The sequence below is a fragment of the Pseudorasbora parva genome, chromosome 19, assembly GCF_024679245.1.
Source record: "Pseudorasbora parva isolate DD20220531a chromosome 19, ASM2467924v1, whole genome shotgun sequence".
NCBI classification, from domain to species: domain Eukaryota; kingdom Metazoa; phylum Chordata; class Actinopteri; order Cypriniformes; family Gobionidae; genus Pseudorasbora; species Pseudorasbora parva.
In genome coordinates, this window is record NC_090190.1 from 3,154,161 (window position 1) to 3,172,975 (window position 18,815).

The window sequence follows — 18,815 nt, forward strand, 5'->3', positions numbered from 1 at the left end:
GCTCTGGAAAACAAACAGACATTTTGAAAAGTGTACAGGCCACTATTTTTCACGGGGAATAAAGCTTTCAGACTTAAAAAAAGAATGCAAAATCACAGAAGAATGCACATAAATGTATTATATTTGATATGGTCAAAAATGCTCAATAGTTTGAGGAACACACTGAACGTTTGAAGTCCTTTAACAAAAGTTTTTTGCTCCATAATGCATGCATATATTTTTTGTTTTTCATTATTGTATATGATTTACCCTAGGACTGAATATTAACATAAAAGCAAATATATTTTAGCAAATAGGGCAACGTTGTTATTAGGCTAATTTCCAATCCTTTCTTGTCTTATGACTGACTTTACCTAGATTTTCTCTTTAATTAAGTTTATAAGTTAATCTTCAGTTGGATCATATGGAGTTATAGTTGTACAGTTTAATTCATTTACATCAGTATCAGTTCAAACTGTGAATTCAGTTTCATAAATCAGTTCAATTTAATCATGTGTTGCTGCCTTAAATTGAAGTACAATCAATGTTTCAGTCATTTCAACTTAAATGACATCAAACTGAATTTAAAAATGAGTTCTTGTATAATGTATAAAAAAGTTGAAAATAGCTTAATTTATTTTGAATGGTTAAAGTAATATAGAAACATGTTGTCATTGTATTGAGATGTTTTGGTGAAATATGTAGCTGGTGCATTTTAATTAAAACGATTACGTTTTTACTTAGTTGTATTCTTTTAATGAAAAAGAAACATACCTTGACTTGTGTGTGTGTGTGAGAGAGTGTGTGAGAGTGTGAGAGTGTGAGAGAGAGAGAGAGAGTGTGTGTGTGTGTGTGTGTGTGTGTGTGTGTGTGTGTGTGTGTGTGTGTGTGTGTGTGTGTGTGTGTGTGTGTGTGTGTGTGTGTGTGTGTGTGTGTGAGAGTGTGAGAGAGAGAGAGTGTGTGTGTGTGTGTGTGTGTGTCTGGGAGAGTATGTGAGAGAGAGTGTGAGAGAGTGTAAGAGAGTGTAAGAGAGTGTAAGAGTGTGTGTTTGTGAGTGTGTGGGAATGTTTGTGAGTGTGTGTGTTTGTGAGAGTGTCTGTGTGTGTGTGTGAGTTAGTGTGTGTGAGTTAGTGTGTGTGAGTTAGTGTGTTTGAGAGAGTGTGTGCGTGAGAGTGTGTGCGTGAGAGTGTGTGTGTGTGAGAGTGTGTGTGTGTGACAGTGTGTGTGTGAGAGTTAGTGTGTGTGAGAGAGTGTGTGCGCGAGAGTAAGTGTGCGTGAGAGTGTGTGCGTGAGAGTGTGTGTGTGTGAGAGTGTGTGTGTGTGAGAGTGTGTGTGTGTGACAGTGTGTGTGTGAGAGTTAGTGTGCGCGAGAGAGTGTGTGCGCGAGAGAGTGTGTGCGCGTGTGAGAGAGTGTGTGCGCGTGTGAGAGAGTGTGTGCGCGTGTGAGAGAGTGTGTGCGCGTGTGAGAGAGTGTGAGAGAGTGTGAGTGTGTGTTTGTGTGAGAGTGTGTGTGATTGTGCTACAGAGTGTAAGAAAGCTTGTGCGAGCGAGTGTGTATGAGTGTGTGCGCGTGAGTGGGCGAGATAGTGTGTGTGTAAGCAGACTCATTAAGCTGCAACACCTTGACATGCACTCTTAAGCAAAGCAGCTGTAATGAGCGAACAGAAAAGAAATGCACAAACCGCCAACACGCATAGAAATAACTATTAGATTTACTCCCACCACCTGGGCAGGGTCTAACTTTAACCACCTGGACATTGTGTGGACTCCACAGAGGGGCGACTTGGCCTCTTCCTGTCATGAATTAAACCCCAGCTCTAACACACTCATCAGCGCTGAGCAGACTGGGCCAGATGACTGAGGAAATCCTCTGTGTTTGTTGTTGTGTTTGAAACAAGATCTCCTAAATGGGTTTGATAATGAAGATGACATATGAGGAGTCACACTGCCTCTTCCCAAACGGGGCGTTGTGTGTGTGACTGGCCCTTTTGATATTAGAGATGGGAGAGGAAGCTGAGCAAGACTAGTGGATGCAAAACGATGGCAAGCGGCCGTCACAACATTAGATCATTGTGATGATGTGAAACGTCCAGTGGGTATGAATTGTCATGAGTTGACGTGTTGCTATAACAACTGGATGATGCTTGAAGTTTAATTAATTGGTGTAGTCATTGATTTGACATTTATATATTAGATATACATCTATATAATATGGGGAACACTTTAGTTTAGTGTCCAATTGTAGCTATTAACTAGTTGATTATTATCATGCATAATACTGGGATATTGTCTGTTTATTAGCATTTATAAAGCACATATTAATGCCTTATTCTGCATTCCTTAGTCCACCCAATACCTAAACTTAACAACCTTACTAACTATTAATAAGCAGTAATTAGGAGTTTATTGAGGCATAGTTTATTGTTAGCAGTGAGAAGTGGACTCTTTGGATTGTTATTGATGTCTTTATAATATATACAAATTAGGGTCGGGACTTTAACGCGTTAATTAATTACGCAAAAAAATAAATAACATAATTTTGATATTAATATATACAAATATATTTATTTATACACTGTAAAAAATTATATGATCAATAAGTTATGACAAAGTATGTTTTTTACATTGTTTTAACTCATCAAAATAAGTTAAGAAATATTAAACAGTTTTTATACAAGATGTAGCTCCTTAACAACTTAATTTAAGTTGAAATAACTTAAATATCCAAATCGATTGTACTGCAAAAGTTCAAAATTTGCCCTTTTTTTACAGTGTATGTCATAGATAATGAGCATGCATTTAAATATCTGAATTATTTATTAATTTTTTGGGGAGGGCTAAAAATGAAAAAGCAAATATTAGTTTATTATTATTTCTTATTTTAACAAAACTGCTTATTAATATTTGGGAGACAAAACTCAAATCAAAGTTATGTTTTGTAAACAACATGCATAATTACTTATTTTTTATTTATCATGAAACACTTTTGTTTGCAATTTTTAATGTGAATCATTCATGCTTTTTCTTTTTGGATCATGCTGTTATCATCATATACTCAGCCAAATATGAACACAGAAAATGCATGAAACAGGTCTGTGTGTGATTACCTTTTTTTTTGTGTGTGTATTTTTTTTAAACATTGCACACATGCAAATGCCTCAATGTGTTCTTGAGCATCAGTCGGCTTGTTAATTGAACTATCCTGACGTGACGCTCTTGTCATCCAGCGTTTTTGAATGTTGCGTCGCTGTATTGTCAGTTTTGGTCATGCATACAATGCTTTTTTTGTGTTTGTGTGTGTGATTAAATCACAAAGCTTTTCCATCGCCATGTCACATTGACAGTGATGAAGTGCCTGGTGTTCTCTGATTAAAACAACAACTGTCAAAACATAATATAGTAGCTTTAAATCATGTGTCTGATGACAGCGTTGTGTGTCTCTTCTCCAAGACCTCCTGGAATTCCTCACTGAGTAACACTCGGTTAACACTCCCGTACGCTGTGGGTTTGTGAGCTTCTCGTACAGTAGTAAAACTCTCCTCTGATTGAGCTTTGACTCCTGTCATTAGATCACGTTAGCTCAAGAGTCGTGGAGCGCTCGAGGGACAGCCCTGCTCTGTATGCAGACACAGGCCGCTGTCAAACCATTCACCCGCCTTACTTTTTTAATTAAGAAAATTGATTGTTCTGTCCTTTTCAAAAAGCATATTATCCTTTATTACTTAAGCTCTTGAGTAGGCACAATAACAGAAGAGGAGTAGTTTAATATAGGAAAGGAAAAGGAGGTAATGGTGAACTTGTGATTTGAATCGACTGCTACAGGAACGCCGCAAAAGCCTGGGATCTATAAAAGCAGATTATTCGGTTTCTGATGGCGGCGTGGAATAGTAATGTCTCACTCCTTCCCCTGCAAGTTTTAATGTAATTGTGCAGCATATCAGGTATTAAAAACTTTTCTCATCCTCCCACTCCATTCCTTTTCACCCCCTGCTGTGTTGCTGAAGATGTGTCTTAGTATTGGATCCTGATAGCGAGGCTGTACCTTTATTCTCAAAAATGAAAATATAGTTCAGTAAATCAATAGCTCTCAAATGCATTGCTTAATATGTTAGACAAATTTGAACTGAAGTTAACACAGATTATTAAACCGAAGCAGGAATCACATCATTTATATTTAAAATGATGAGTTATTGCAAAGCTCCTCAAAAATATGAATTTGCTTACAAATCAGTTTTCATAATAGCATGTGGGTCGCACTAAAAACATGTATATTCATGAGGCATGTGAATCATAAGGTTTTATGGTCACACTTTAGATTAGGGAGCAATTCTCACTATTATTAACTATGACTTTGGCATTAATAAACTCATAATTACTGCTTGTTAATAGTTTGTAAGGTTGTTATTGTATTGGGTGGATTAAGGGATGTAGAATATTATCATGTAGAATAATGCATTAATGTGTGCTTTATAAGGGCTAATAAACAGACAATATTCTAGTAATGAGTATGATAATAAGTGACTAGTTAATAGTGAGAGTTGAACCATAAGATAAAGATCCATCCATCCATCCATCCATCCATCCATCCATCCATCCATCCATCCATCCATCCATCCATCCATCCATCCATCCATCCATCCATCCATCCATCCATCCATCCATCCATCCATCCATCCACTCATCCACCCACCCACCCACCCATCCATCCATCCATCCATCCATCCATCCATCCATCCACCCATCCATCCATCCATCCATCCACCCATCCACCCATCCATCCATCCATCCATCCATCCATCCATCCATCCATCCATCCATCCATCCATCCATCCATCCATTTCAGTGTGTGGTGCTGTCTTCTCACATGCTAAAACATATTTATAACGTGTATTTTTTTAAAATTATTATTATTATTATCTGTGACTTTTGCTGGCCTGGAATTAAAATATCCTGATATTTCTAGGTTTGTCAGTGATGTTGGGACCTGTTTGCAAGGCATACAAACTCATGTACAAAACCACCAAATGAGTAATCTTGCTGTGTGGAGCGGTAATTACCATTACGTTTATTTGTCATCCTCATCAACGCGTTTCAGATCATGCTGTGGCCTGCGTGTTGTGTAATGTCTTTGATTGCGTTTCTTGATATGATACAATAATGATGTGCAGTTTTGGATGTTTTATGACAGTTTAGGAATGTAAGCTTTCAAAAAACGGCATCAGTCGCTCGCCACAGATTTGAAGAAATATCTTCTTCAAATGCGATCTCTTTTCAGGAGTAGTAATATGACACAGACAGGTGCGTTTCTCATCAATTTCAATTTTGAACGGGGTAGCACACCCGCCGTAGCGTTTAGATGCTGTGAAGCCTCAGATTTACCCAGCGTGGATGGCGAGAGTTGGAGATGCTGAGAGTGATTTGACAGGGTGTGGTTATATTTGTGATTAGATTTTCTCTAGACTTTTATTAACTTAGCTGTGGTTAAGGTGTGGCTCCTCTGCAAAGCATGAATTGCTTTATTTAATATCCATTTGCATCACAGACTAAATGAGGAAATTGCTCTCGACGGTCTGTCGGAATAAGACAGGCCCCTGTTTTGTTAAATCATGAGTAACCGTAATTGCCCTAAATTGAAAATGGCCAACACGCACACTATCCTGCAAATGCAAAATGATGTTTAACTGTGCGTTATGCTAAACCTTTCATAGAAATTCACTTTTGGGCAGTTTGTGCCAAAGGAAAGTCTAGTTAATAGTGCGATTTGCCTGCTATGAACAAACACGCATGACCTCATTGAGTTCTGATGGAAATTTTTTGCTGTGAATCACTTTATAAATTCCACTTCTTCCCTCTCCCTATCATCTTTGATTTTGGTAACTGATTAAAATGTGTGTCCCGAAGCCACATCAGTGACATAAGTGCACAGATTTTATTCATTAAAACATCATCAACAAAGGCCGGCGCCGACATAGTCACCGATATTAGAACCTCATTGCTGTTTATGGATTGAGCTGAAAGAGCAGAACCATTTCAAGAGCATTTTGTCTCAGATTTTCGCAAATCATCAAAGAACAATTGAGAAGCTTTTGTAGAGAGCAAAATAGGTGCCATTGGCTCCAAATCTGTTTTAAGCATGCAAGCAGACAGCACCACACTTTGAGTGCGTACGTAATAATGTTGTGTCTTAACCAGACGAGACACAACGACATCTTTTCCACGTTTATCAGAGTTTTTGTCCTAACCAGCTGTGTTACAGAGATACGCAACAATTCTATTGTAGACACAGTTTCTATTTCTGTGACACGGCAGCTTGAACATCATGTAAACAGATTGGGATGATGGTAATCTCAGGTACTGATTATGAGCTTTATTTATTGTTAAAAGAACACATTATATTACACATTACACAGTATGGGGAACAACTTTCATTAGTTAACATTAGTTAATGAATTACATAAAATGAACTAACCATGAGCAGTTCATTTGTTACTGTATTTGTTCATCTTTATTAATGTTAATTAATAAAAATCCAGCTGTTCATGGTTTGTTCATGTTAGTTCACAATAAATGAATGCATGAATGTTGAAATTAACAAAGATAAATAAATACTTTATACGTGCAGTCCATTATTAGTTCATTACAGTACCTAATGTAGTTAAGTGATGTTTACTAATTAACTTAATGGTTAAGTGTTATCTAATAAACTTCCAATTACTGCTTATTAATAGTTAGTATGGTAGTTGCAGAATAAGGCATTAATATGTGGTTTATAAGTACTAATAAACAGCCAATATCCTAGTAATATGCATAATAATAATCAACTAGTTAAAGGGTTAGTTCACCCAAAATATGAAAATTATATCATTATTCCTCACCGTCAAGTCATTCCAAACCCGTAAGACCTTCGTTCATCTTCAGGGCAAATATAAAGATATTTTTTGATAATCTGAGAGCTTTCGGACCCCTCCAAAGGTTCTCATGGCTTCATAACGTTAAGGTTGAACCACTGGAGTCACATGGACGGTTTTACCGATGTCTTCCTTTCTTGGCCTTGGAAGTGTTTATTAAATAGCTGTCTGTGAAGGGGTCAAAGGTTCAGATTTCATCATAAAAAATGTTTAAGTTGTGTTGAAGATGAACAGTGTCTTATAGGTTTGAAATAACATGAGGGTGAGGAATTAATTACTAATTTTTGGGTCAAACCTAAAATAAAGTGTTACCGAATTTAAAGAGATAGTTCACCTAAAAATGAAAATTCTGTCATCATTTACTCACCCTCATTTTGTTCCAAACCTGTATGAGTTTCTTGCTTCTGCTGAACACAAGGAAAGATATTTTGAAGAATATTTGTAACAAAGCAGAGAAAACTACCATTCACTACCATAGTTTTTTTTCCTTACTATGGTAGTGAATGGTTGTTCTATCTGCTTGGTTACAAATATTCTTATTTGGTGTTCAGCAGAAGAAAGAAACTCATACAGGTTTGGAACAACATGAAGGATAATGAGCTATTTTATTTGAGCTATGTGATTTTGAATACTTTTATAGCCGACAGAGTATAATTCAACTCAGATCTTGAACATAAATGAAAGGAAACTAGAACATTTGGACTGTGAACAAGTGTGTTCTATGATCAGTTACTTGGTATGTATTTTTATTAATATTAAATGAAGTGCTTTTGCAGCGAGACTCCGTCCACATGACCAGTTCCCTTCTGATTGGCTGTGATTGTTTTTGTCATCGTAGTCATGTCATGCCGGGTGTGAACAGACACAATTTCATCTCTCGTGCCTAGTTATGAGTTGCTAATGTTGGTCTTTTGCTGGGTTCCAGATATGGTGCGGAAAAAGAATCCCCCTTTGAGAAGCGTCGGCGGTGAAGAAGAGGAGGGCGAGGCGGTGGCGGCCGAGGCCACGGGGCCAGAAAGCGGGAACACGGGGAGCCAGGCCTCTGAGCCCGACCGGACAATGGACGAAGAGCAGGAGGAACCATCTTCCCCTGGACCCATCAAACCAGACAGGCCTGATTTGCATTACTCCAGCCACAACCTGGCAGCTTCCTACTCCAGCCGTGAGGGCACCGATAGCGAACCGCAGGACTCCGCCGCCTCCCCAACAACCTCTGATCCGGGTGAGAGAGTGGATGCTGAGGACGAGAGGAACGGTTTAAGGCCAAAAACCCGGTCGGGCGGCGTCATCGTACAGGGCTGTGTCATTAACGGAGAGGAGAGGGACGTCACACACAGCCCACTCGCTTTACTGGGCTCTGGAAGCCCTTGTGGCGCAGCTGTCGAAGGCTCTAAAGTCCCTCCTGTTACCCTTCATCCACAGAGGCCGATTGGGGGAGTGGAGGACGCTCCTAGCCCTCTGGGAGCTGAGACGGGAGCACCTCCGCCCACCTCACCCAAACTACAAGACTTTAAGTGCAACATTTGTGGGTACGGCTACTACGGTAATGACCCCACGGACCTGATCAAACACTTTCGTAAGTACCATTTGGGCCTGCACAATCGGACGCGGCAGGACGCAGAGCTGGACAATAAGATTTTGGCACTGCACAACATGGTGCAGTTCACAGCCCAGACACAGGCCAAAGATTCAGTGCGCCTCCTCGGCCAATCAGCTCAGAGTGGCTCTGCGGCTGAAGCAGGGTCTCCCAGGTCCTCCGTACTTAACGGCACCTACGACGTACAGGTGAGACATAATTCTGGAGTTTTGCTTCATTCACTTGTATTGTAATCAAATCAAGTCGCCCATCTGATACTTTTTATGTGGAGCTTTCTGAATCGGTGTCTTATAGGGCGATTATGGCAAAAATCATTATTTTGGCCAATATTGAAATCATGATATAATCAAAGTCTTCTTATTTCATTTTAAATGTCAATGAAATTTCACAATTATTGATACTTCAGCAAAAACGAATACTATGTTAATTAATCTAAGTAAAAATTCCTCAAAACAGTTACAGAGAACAAGTAAATAATAAGCAATAAAATAAGAACTAATTACAAACAAATCAGACAAAAAATACAACAGATCAACAATGCTTTAGGGTTTTTTATGAAGATCTACTTAAAGTGGTATTCAGATAAATAATAGCCTTAAATTGAAATTGAATACAGTAATCAAATGTAAAATAACATTAACTATAGACGAATCCTTACTAAAACTACAAAATTGAGTGATTTTATCTTTGTTCTTTTGTTGTTTGATGATTATTAATGACTGCAGCAGATTTATGAGGCTACTGTCACTTTAATTGCTGCACGGATCCAATATGGCGTTACACACATGCTCTTTCTCATTGTTTACTTTTACTTAAGACATAACCGGCTGTGTTCACGAGGATACTTACCAAAACGACATTTCGACATATTTGTGTGTAGGCTATACGACTGGTTAGGCACGTATCTGAAGCCCATAATATGCATTTTACATCACTCACTTATTAGGCTGATTTGGATGTTAAGTTTTGCTTCGGGAGGAACGAAAGCACCGCTGTGAAGGAAATGATGGTGTGCTGGACTGCACAATAATCGCTTATTTTGTTTCATAATCATTGGAAGCCAAAATCAAAATTGAATTCAAAATATGATTCATTTCACCGCTCTACACTGTAAAAAATTATTTAGAAAAAAAGTTACCTGGTTGCCTTAACATTTTGAGTTCATTGAAATTTACATTTTGAGTTAAAACAATGAACATTTTTTGAGATTAGACAACCTTTATTCAAATATTATTAAAAGATTTTGTAAGCATATAGGGTAATTGTGTGTTTTACTTCTGATGACGCAGTGAAACATGCCAAATTGTGCAATTTTCTTGATTTATCAAAAAAAAAAAAATGTATGTGGTTCAGATACAATAATATTTTGAGTTTGTATTCATTAAACAAATTTCCTTCATTGTATCAACTCAAATTTTTAATTTCAATAAACTCAAATTTTTAAGGAAACCAGGTTACTTAATTTTTTAAGTTAAACCAACAACAACAACAACAACAAAAAAATTACAGAGTAGTGACTTATGAGGGCCTATTTCAGTTAAGATGCTGTCTTATAAGGCAGCTGCCTATGTAGGAAGCAAGGTGGCTTCTTACATTATGGAGCAGAGCTATTGTCAGACCCATGGGTCATTAAGGCTTAAAAATGATGCATGCACACAACAGAGAAACTTAAAATTTATGTCACAGAATAAAGCCACTAGATGGATGTTAGCCGTATTTGATGCATGCAAAGTCATGCACACGCAGAACATTGGCTGAATTCATTCTGAAATTTTGACTAGCCCTCATAGAGTCTGTATTTGTTCATGTGTGTGTTTTAAAATAACGCCATGAATAAGCAATCATGCTGCTCTGCTGAAACTGAAATGCAAGCGTCATTTGTCACATCACCTTGGTGATTTCGGATTTATAAAGACAAACAAACAAAAAATGTGAAGGAGATTAGTGTGGATCATGCTGGCACACTGCATTTGGCTTTGTTCTGTGACTTTTGGCTGATTTATCGTAGCACTAGTCTCACTGTATCATGTTTAAATGGACCATTATGAACAGCTGCCTGCTCTGCACATGTGCATGTACTCAATCAAGCGAGCACAGCGTACCTGATGTTTTTTTTCTTCTAATAACACCGGCCATGATCTTTTTCAATTCAACATCAGCCTGTCTACAAATTGTCGTAATACCGTATAAATTCTTAGGAAAAAAGTTTGAATAATGAGTCTATTCAGAATTCGTTCCTAGTGGAATTTTCCATGCAGTAATATCGACGACTGCGATTTCTCATTTTCCCAATGAAAAAAGGGGGAAAAAGAGCGTAGGGAAGCTGGTGAGGGGAGCCAGTGAAAACACAGCAGTCGATTTATTTTAAACGATGGGTAATGAACAGATGTCATAGTCATTTATCTGCACAACTTTCAGCACGGTTTCACTCTTCACTTCAACAATGTCATGTTTACAATGTAAATGGCATATTTAAGTTCGCTTTCTGCGAAATGAGCTAAGATGGGATACGTTTAGCCTGAGCTTGAGGAGATTTTGCCCAATTTACCAGCCAGATGCGATGATTTGAATTATTGCTAACTCATTAATCCATGAACTGTGAATGAATTTAGTAATAATAATATTCAAAATATACTATTTATATTTTTTAAAATAGTATACATTTTATAATATATATATTTAAAATTGATATTTGATTATTATTTATTTAATATTATGAAATATTATGAAATAATTGTTTATTAATATTTATATTGATAAACTGAATATTGATTGATATATAGGGGGACCCGTATATATATATACATTTCGAACAATATGCCTAGTTTTTAGGCATTTTAAACTTGTTTTTTATTTCTTCTTCTTCTTCTTCTTCTTCTTTTTCTTTTTCTTCTTCTTTTTCTTTTTCTTTTTCTTTTTCTTTTTCTTCTTCTTCTTCTTCTTCTTCTTCTTCTTCTTCTTCTTCTTCTTCTTCTTCTTCTTCTTCTTCTTCTTTAATGGTTAAATGATATGTTTGTAATCAAAAGCATATCTAATTAATTGAAATCATGAAACTTGTACAATTTAACAAAAAACATTTTTCTTCCTTTCTCAAATTCTCTTTTATTTTTACCAAAATCAGTTTTTTTGTTTTGTTTTTGTTGACGTTTTCTAGATTCAATTTTAATGGTTTAATTACATTTTTATTATCCAAAACCATGTCTAATTAATTGAATTCATAAAAACAGCAATTTATTATTATTATTTTATTATTTCTATGAAATGTCTTTTTTTGTGGTGTATTTTAATTTTTCTTGCAATCAAGTGAAGGCATAAAACATTAATTTAATTGATCTTTTAATCAAATGAAATTAAACTTTAAAAAGTGCTGCACAAAAGCTTTACTGTTTAAATTAAAACATGGAAGAAACATTTTGATAATTCCTTATTTTTTTAAAATAATGAATTATTAATAGTGTTTTTTATTATTATTAGTCTTTATCTATATTTATAGTCTATATTGCAGTTTGATTTAAGTGTACTCACCTGTTTTTATAATCCATCATAAATGAAGTGCATTCAATTCTGTTTTTTTATGACTGGTTTCCACGATTCCGTCCGTGTTTTCCAGAAATCATAGGACCGTAAATATCATCTGTGCAAATCTTTTGTGGTCTGTGTCACAAGTTAATAAACACAGCTCAGCTCAGACAGGTGATACAGAGCAACCAGCTGAGACTTTAAATTAGTCCACTTTGTATCTGTAATATGTGTGTGTAGAATTACAGTCAAGCACACAGTACGAGAAGCAGTGGGTGTTTATTTAATCATTGCTTGAACACACAGCTCAGGGGCTGCTCAGGGGAAAGGGTCTGTCTGCGCTGTGACATTCCTTGAGTGTTTTGTCTGGAGCATGACGTTAAATTCCCCACAGTGCATATGAAGCTCAAGACCTCCCACTCATACACTCGTTTGGCCCTGTGACTGCCAGCTATATTTTCCATATGCATGCCTATAGGCTGGACATCTATTGCATCTTCTTTTAAGACGTATGCATGTCTGTTTTTTAATATGCATGCTAGGGCTGTGCGATTATGACAAAAATCATAATTGTCAAAAATCATAGTTGTCGTTTACTCCCCTGAAATGGTAATTGCGATTGTAAATTACTATTATCACAATTTATATTGATTGATGTTTTGAATAGTTATGCCATTATTAGAAGTGACTGCATGCCATATTGTAATATCAGAATAAACACGCTGAAAACACTCTTCCTGAAAAGACTTTTATTGTTTTGTCTATTGCATTTATGCCCTAAAAGTCAAATATACATTGGTTTGGTTTCTTTAAATAAAAAAAGTAAAATATGCATGGTATTACAATGTTATACTAAAACAAAATAAATCAATAAGCTAAGCTGTAGCAAAAACAACAACATATTAAGCACACAGAATAATATACAGTATGTGGACTTTTTTTTTGTTAATGCGATCACATTTTATTGATTTATTTAAATTGTAAATCAATATAATTGCCTATAATTGAGGCATCCGCAATTGTAATCACGCTTACAAACTCGATTAATTGTGCAGCCCTAATACATGCAATTATACTGATTTAAGAAAAGTTTCCGAACTAAAGTCACACCTGGATATTATTAATCAGAAAAGATCCATTTCGTCTCTGCATGCATGGTTGCTTTACTCTTCAACTCCTCTACAGGTTTCACATGTTCTCCATCTGCTCGCTGGAGGATTTCGAATTCTCAGCGCTGAGGAGTAATAAGAGCATAAAATGTGATTTGCCTTTGTGCGGTGATAACTGCCGCCTCGTCTTGGAGATTGGGAGGGTTATTGAAAGTCTGTTGTCTGTCTTATTATATCAGACTTCTATTTCTCTGTAATTCACGGATGATTGTTCTTTCCATTTATCTCATTTTCTTTCTTTGTCATCCGTTCCTCAACCTCACAGGTGACGTTAGCCGGCATCTTTATCGGAATCGGGAGGAAGACGCAAGATTGTCAGGGCAACACCAAGTACTTCCGCTGTAAGTTCTGCAACTTCACCTACATGGGAAGCTCCTCTGTGGACCTCGAGCAGCATTTCCTGGCCACCCATCCCAACAAGATGAAGAGTCCACCTCCGTCCAACTCCAGCCTCGAGGACAAGTCCTCAAATGAGCGGAAAGGGAACTGCATACCACGGATTGGAACTGATGAGCAAGGGAAGTGGGCCGATCGGGTGGCGGTAAGGGCCGAAGATGACTCTGTGGCTGGGTACTCTGTCCCAATCAGGGCGTCTGACTCCCCAAACCACACTGGAGGTGACACCCCTGCGGCGTATTTCTGGTGCAAGTATTGCAGCTTTAGCTGCGAATCCGGAAGCGCATCTAGGCTTCTTGAGCACTATGAGAAGAGACACGGTCAAGCGGCCGTCAGGGAGGGAAGTCCAGGGGAGCGGGACAGAAAGGGACGTGACGGAGACTTACGTAAAAAGGAGAAGACCGGGGCAACAGGTGACCCTGAAACTGTAGTAACCAGCTACAATTGCCAGTTCTGCGACTTCCGTTACTCCATGACGCACGGTCCGGAGGTCATCGTCGTGGCTCCACTTTTGCATCACTACCAGCGTGCTCACAGCATTCACAAGTGCACCATCAAACATTGCCCCTTCTGCCCCCGTGGGCTCTGCACTCCCGAAAAGCACCTGGGGGAGATCTCCTACCCCTTCGCTTGCCGTAAAAGCTCCTGCTCGCACTGCGCTCTTCTTCTGCTAACAGCCGGAGGAACGACCGCCCCGTCCCCGCCGGCTCCCCGAGCGTCCGTCACACACCTGTGTGATCAGTGCCCATTCACCTCCACCGATATTGACTTGCTTCTCTTGCACTATGACAGCGCACACACCTCTCACACCTTACTGGAAGTCAAACCGGAGGAGGAGGGATCAGGGGATGGAGGGGCGGGGCCAGGGCGGGACCATCCCGGAGAGTACGCCTGCACTAAGTGCCATTTCTTGACCGAAGTGGAGGAGGAGATATTTCGTCACTACAGGTAACACCACATAACAGATCCATCTTTGTTATGCATATGTGACTACTATTTGTGCTCCAAACATGGAGTGACCCAAACCATGTCTAGGGGTCTTGAGTGTGAGCTTATTTGATTGGGTCAGTACGTTTTTTTTTGCACCTATAACCCTCTTAATGTCACATTTTGAATGTTCACTGGCAAAATACAGCCATTTCAATAGTCAACACGAGCTGAAATTTCAGTAAAACTTTATTTTGCAGTGCCCTTGTTGCACATTACATGTAGTTACTGTAGTAATAACTCTGGTAACACTTTAGTATAGGGAACACACATTCACTATTAACTACGACCTTTGCCTCAATAAACTCCTAATTTACTGCTTATTAATAGTTAGTAAGGTAGTTTTTGTAGCATGTAAGTTTAGGTATTGGGTAGGATTAAGGGATGTAGAATAAGGTCATGCAGAATAAGGCATTAATATGAGCTTTATAAGTGCTAATAAACAGACAATATCCTAGTAATATGCATGATAATAAGAAACTAGTTAATAACTGAACCTTAAAATAAAGAGTTACCATGATGGATGATGCATAATTACATTCAATTAACCCTAAAACTTACCTCATTGTAAGTACATGTAGTTACTTAATATTACTTAAATGTATAATTACTGTGTAACAAAGACACCTTAAAATAAAGTGCAAGCAGAATTTCACATGAAGGCGAAAGATTTTCCCACGCAAATTCCTCAATGGGTTCAAGCTGGTTTTGTTGCATTTACCAACAGAAAACTTCTTGGTTTCAAAGACAAAAAAAGACAACAGACCTTTTTTTGCCCGTAACATTTTGCCAATATGACTTAAGGTAGAGCCGTTGAGTTGTGTGCAGCCAAATACCACTAATATTATCTTCACTAAATCCAAATAAGTTTGTTAAATATATAAATATGATATATTATTCCACGTAATATTGGATATTTTGATATGATTTCATTCATTATTTTGGTAACACTTTACAATAAGGTTGTATTAGTTTACATTAGTTAATGCATTCGTTAACATTAAATGATCATGAACAACACCTCTGTTCAGCATTAGTAAATCTTTGTTAATGTTAGTTAATAAAAATCCAGCTGTTCATGGTTTGTTCATGTTAGTTCACAGTGCAATAACTAATGTTAACAAGATTTTAATAATGCATTAGTAAATGTTGAAATTTACATTAACAAAGGGAAATAAATGCTTTAAAAGTGCAGTTCATTATTAGTTCATGTTAACCGATGTAGTTAACTAATGTTAAATAATGAACCTTAATATTAACACCCTGTCCATCCATCCATCCATCCATCCATCCATCCATCCATCCATCCATCCATCCATCCATCCATCCATCCATCCATCCATCCATCCATCCATCCATCCATCCATCCAACCATCCAACCAAAAAGTGTATGAATATTGGACCATTGGTCCTTTCTAGTATTTTAATAATACACTGCCCAGCCAAAAAATCATAGTCAATACAAGATCTTGACCAAAAATAAATGCACCTCTTGAAAATAACATCACAACATTATTTTCCATGCATCAATCTGATCCAATAATCCAATCATAGACGCTTTAGAATTAGCCTATTTGAATCTATTAAGAGCGACTTGTTTTGGCCGGCAGTGTATTATCAGTGTATCTAATAATTGTGGCACAATAGCATTGGCCAGTGAAAGCAGCTGTTGATTGTATCCAGCAAGCTTAAGTTACACATTTGTTTCTGTGTTGGAGGTTCTGCTTTCGTCCTGATAGGTAACAGGTTTCCCTTTTTTTTTTTTTTTTGCACTTTACTTGAAGTCGAGCAGCGCAGCTGAATAAACTGAAAATGCTAAATGTCGGGGAGTAACTTTCCTTACAGCAGTCCCTCATTGGTTTTGATTTAGCTTGTCTTGAGGCCAGGTGTGCATGTAAATGTGAGTGCACTTCAGTGTTTGTTTGCATGTGTGTGTGTGTGTGTGTGTGTGTGTGCGTGCATATGTCCGTTAACCGTGTACATGTGGGAAACTATTATACCTTTCCATAGTCTTTCTTTCACCATCTGTGTGGTATGTACAACATGGATGAGCGTGGCTCTGCTTTACCTTCACATAAGATCTTAATTACTCTCCATTTTCTGCCAGAGTTTACAGGCATGTCTACATGTGCCGGTTTGAATTTATTGATAAAAATGAGTTTACTGCACCACTGAAATCCATATGTCCGCTTGAGTTTGGCACAGTAGAAAGAGAACAGAAAGGCACTTTGCTAAATCTAATATAAGTGTTGTGTAAATACACCAAACCACCTCAATGCCACATATGTTTGATATTATAGGATATTGTGCTATATTATGTGCAAAAACTTCTTCAGAGCAATTTCACTACTGATGTTTACATGGGAAAACGAACCCAAAGGCAAAACTTTAATGCAAAACGGCCATCTTCTTTCTTTCATTGAGTTTATGTGGTTAATACTTTCTTTATGAAACTCACTGACAAATTCTTGAAATATTTAATCTATTTTACATTTTTGTCCAAAGAGACTTACAAATCAGAAAAGTGATATTATTCATTTTTATGAGAAATATAATGTTTTTAAAAGAAATAAACCAGTATTTGTGAGAATGAGTTTACATATTCTGGTACCAGGTCCGCTTAATTATGGTTTCTGAACAGTGTTTTAGTGTGATGTAAAAAAAAAATCCTAACATTGCAATAAGTTGTAATATTATGAGTGTAATTGGTAAAGTCAGTCATGAATATCAGTCATGGATTTTTCTGATGGATAAATTCAATTTATTACATATTCTCATAACACTATGACTATTCTGAATGTTAAATTGCTGTCATGCAATTCCATTTAATTATTATTATTATTATTTTTTTTGATGAACAATGATCTGATATAATTGCATTTTCTACTGTGAGCAACCTTTTGTCAAATGATCATATCATTGCAGATTCAGACGACAGAACAGAAAACATCAGAAATTAATTTTACTATACAGTTTTTGATCAAAGTAATAATCCATGCACATTTACAACGGGGTGGTCTTTATTTCTTATAAATCAACTTATCTTGCATTTACTTGGTTGGTGAGATATTTTATGTGCCTTAAATCTGTACATTATAATAAATTTATATTGCAAAGTGTACAGACATAGCATATACTGTTACATATATATATAATACAAACATATAAATATATATGAATAAATATGGGGAAAATAAAAAATGTATTATGTGTTTCATCCACATCTGTGGAGGAATGCAGACATTCCAGAACACTCAATGGAATTGAATATCATGAAAATCCATGTTTCAATATTGTATTATTATAAAACATTTTTATGAAACCTGCTTTGAATAAGAATCGATTTTCAACCCATTCATAATTCATTGTACATGCATAAAATAAGTTGCATACATAGTTGTAAGACAGAGAAGCAACCCATATCTGCACCACAGACACAATTTTCCTACTATTTAAACTTTTTCGGTCATTCCACAAGTCATTAAGTGATCAACGATCTAATCTGACTTGTCAAAGATCCTGGCGAAGGAATCATTTATCAAGTTGGCGCTCATGTCAGGAAACGCAGAATTTAAAGGCCTCAAACACCCACCTGTCCCCTAGAGAGCATGTGTGAAGGTTTTTGTGCGCTTGAGCCGTGAGTGACGTCCATCATGATCCAGCTGCCCGGGGCTGGTTGTTTCAGGTGGACGTGGAGCGGTGTTTTCAGCCTGTGCGTGCGGCCTTTCTGAATAAGGCGCTGTTTGTATTCAGAGCCCACAGCCTGGAAGCCAGCGAGGACTCGAGGAGAGAGCCGAAATCAGACCTGTACGGCCTCCCTGGAGAGCTCCTGCTTCTCAGCTCAGCTCATACCGAGTGTGTGTGTGTGTGTGTGTATGCAATTGGGAATGTGCATGTCATATTTTGGTTTAAACCACTTTTCCCCATTGTTTTTTTTCTCCATTGTTTATTCTTATGTTTTATTTTCACATCAGGCTTACTGGGAGCATGAGAATATTGGGAACACTGGATATTAGTTTATAGGCTACTGCGTGCATGTTTTCAGGGTTGTGTCTTCCATGTTATTGTATGAACATCTGTGTCATAGTATCCGGTTTCATTGCATGGAAGCGTTTGGTGACCTCTGTGTGTGTGTGTGTGTGTGTGTGTGTGTGTGTGTGTGTGTGTGTGTGTGTGTGTGTGTGTGTGCGCGATTGTGTGGTCTGTCGAATCACGGATACATAATATACCTCGCTATAGTGTAGATTTATGAGCAGAATC

At 37.5% G+C, this 18,815-nt stretch overlaps 1 protein-coding gene across 5 annotated transcripts in view; it reads left to right on the forward strand.

The window, feature by feature from the left end:
- Positions 1 to 18,815, forward strand: part of trps1 (trichorhinophalangeal syndrome I) — a 151,297-nt gene that overhangs the window by 37,594 nt on the left and 94,888 nt on the right. For all 5 annotated transcript variants that reach the window (XM_067425817.1, XM_067425821.1, XM_067425820.1 and 2 more), the window contains 2 exons: positions 7,813 to 8,672; positions 13,438 to 14,516. In XM_067425817.1, the coding sequence (XP_067281918.1) occupies positions 7,813 to 8,672; positions 13,438 to 14,516 (1,939 nt within the window). The remainder of the gene's footprint in view (positions 1 to 7,812; positions 8,673 to 13,437; positions 14,517 to 18,815) is intronic.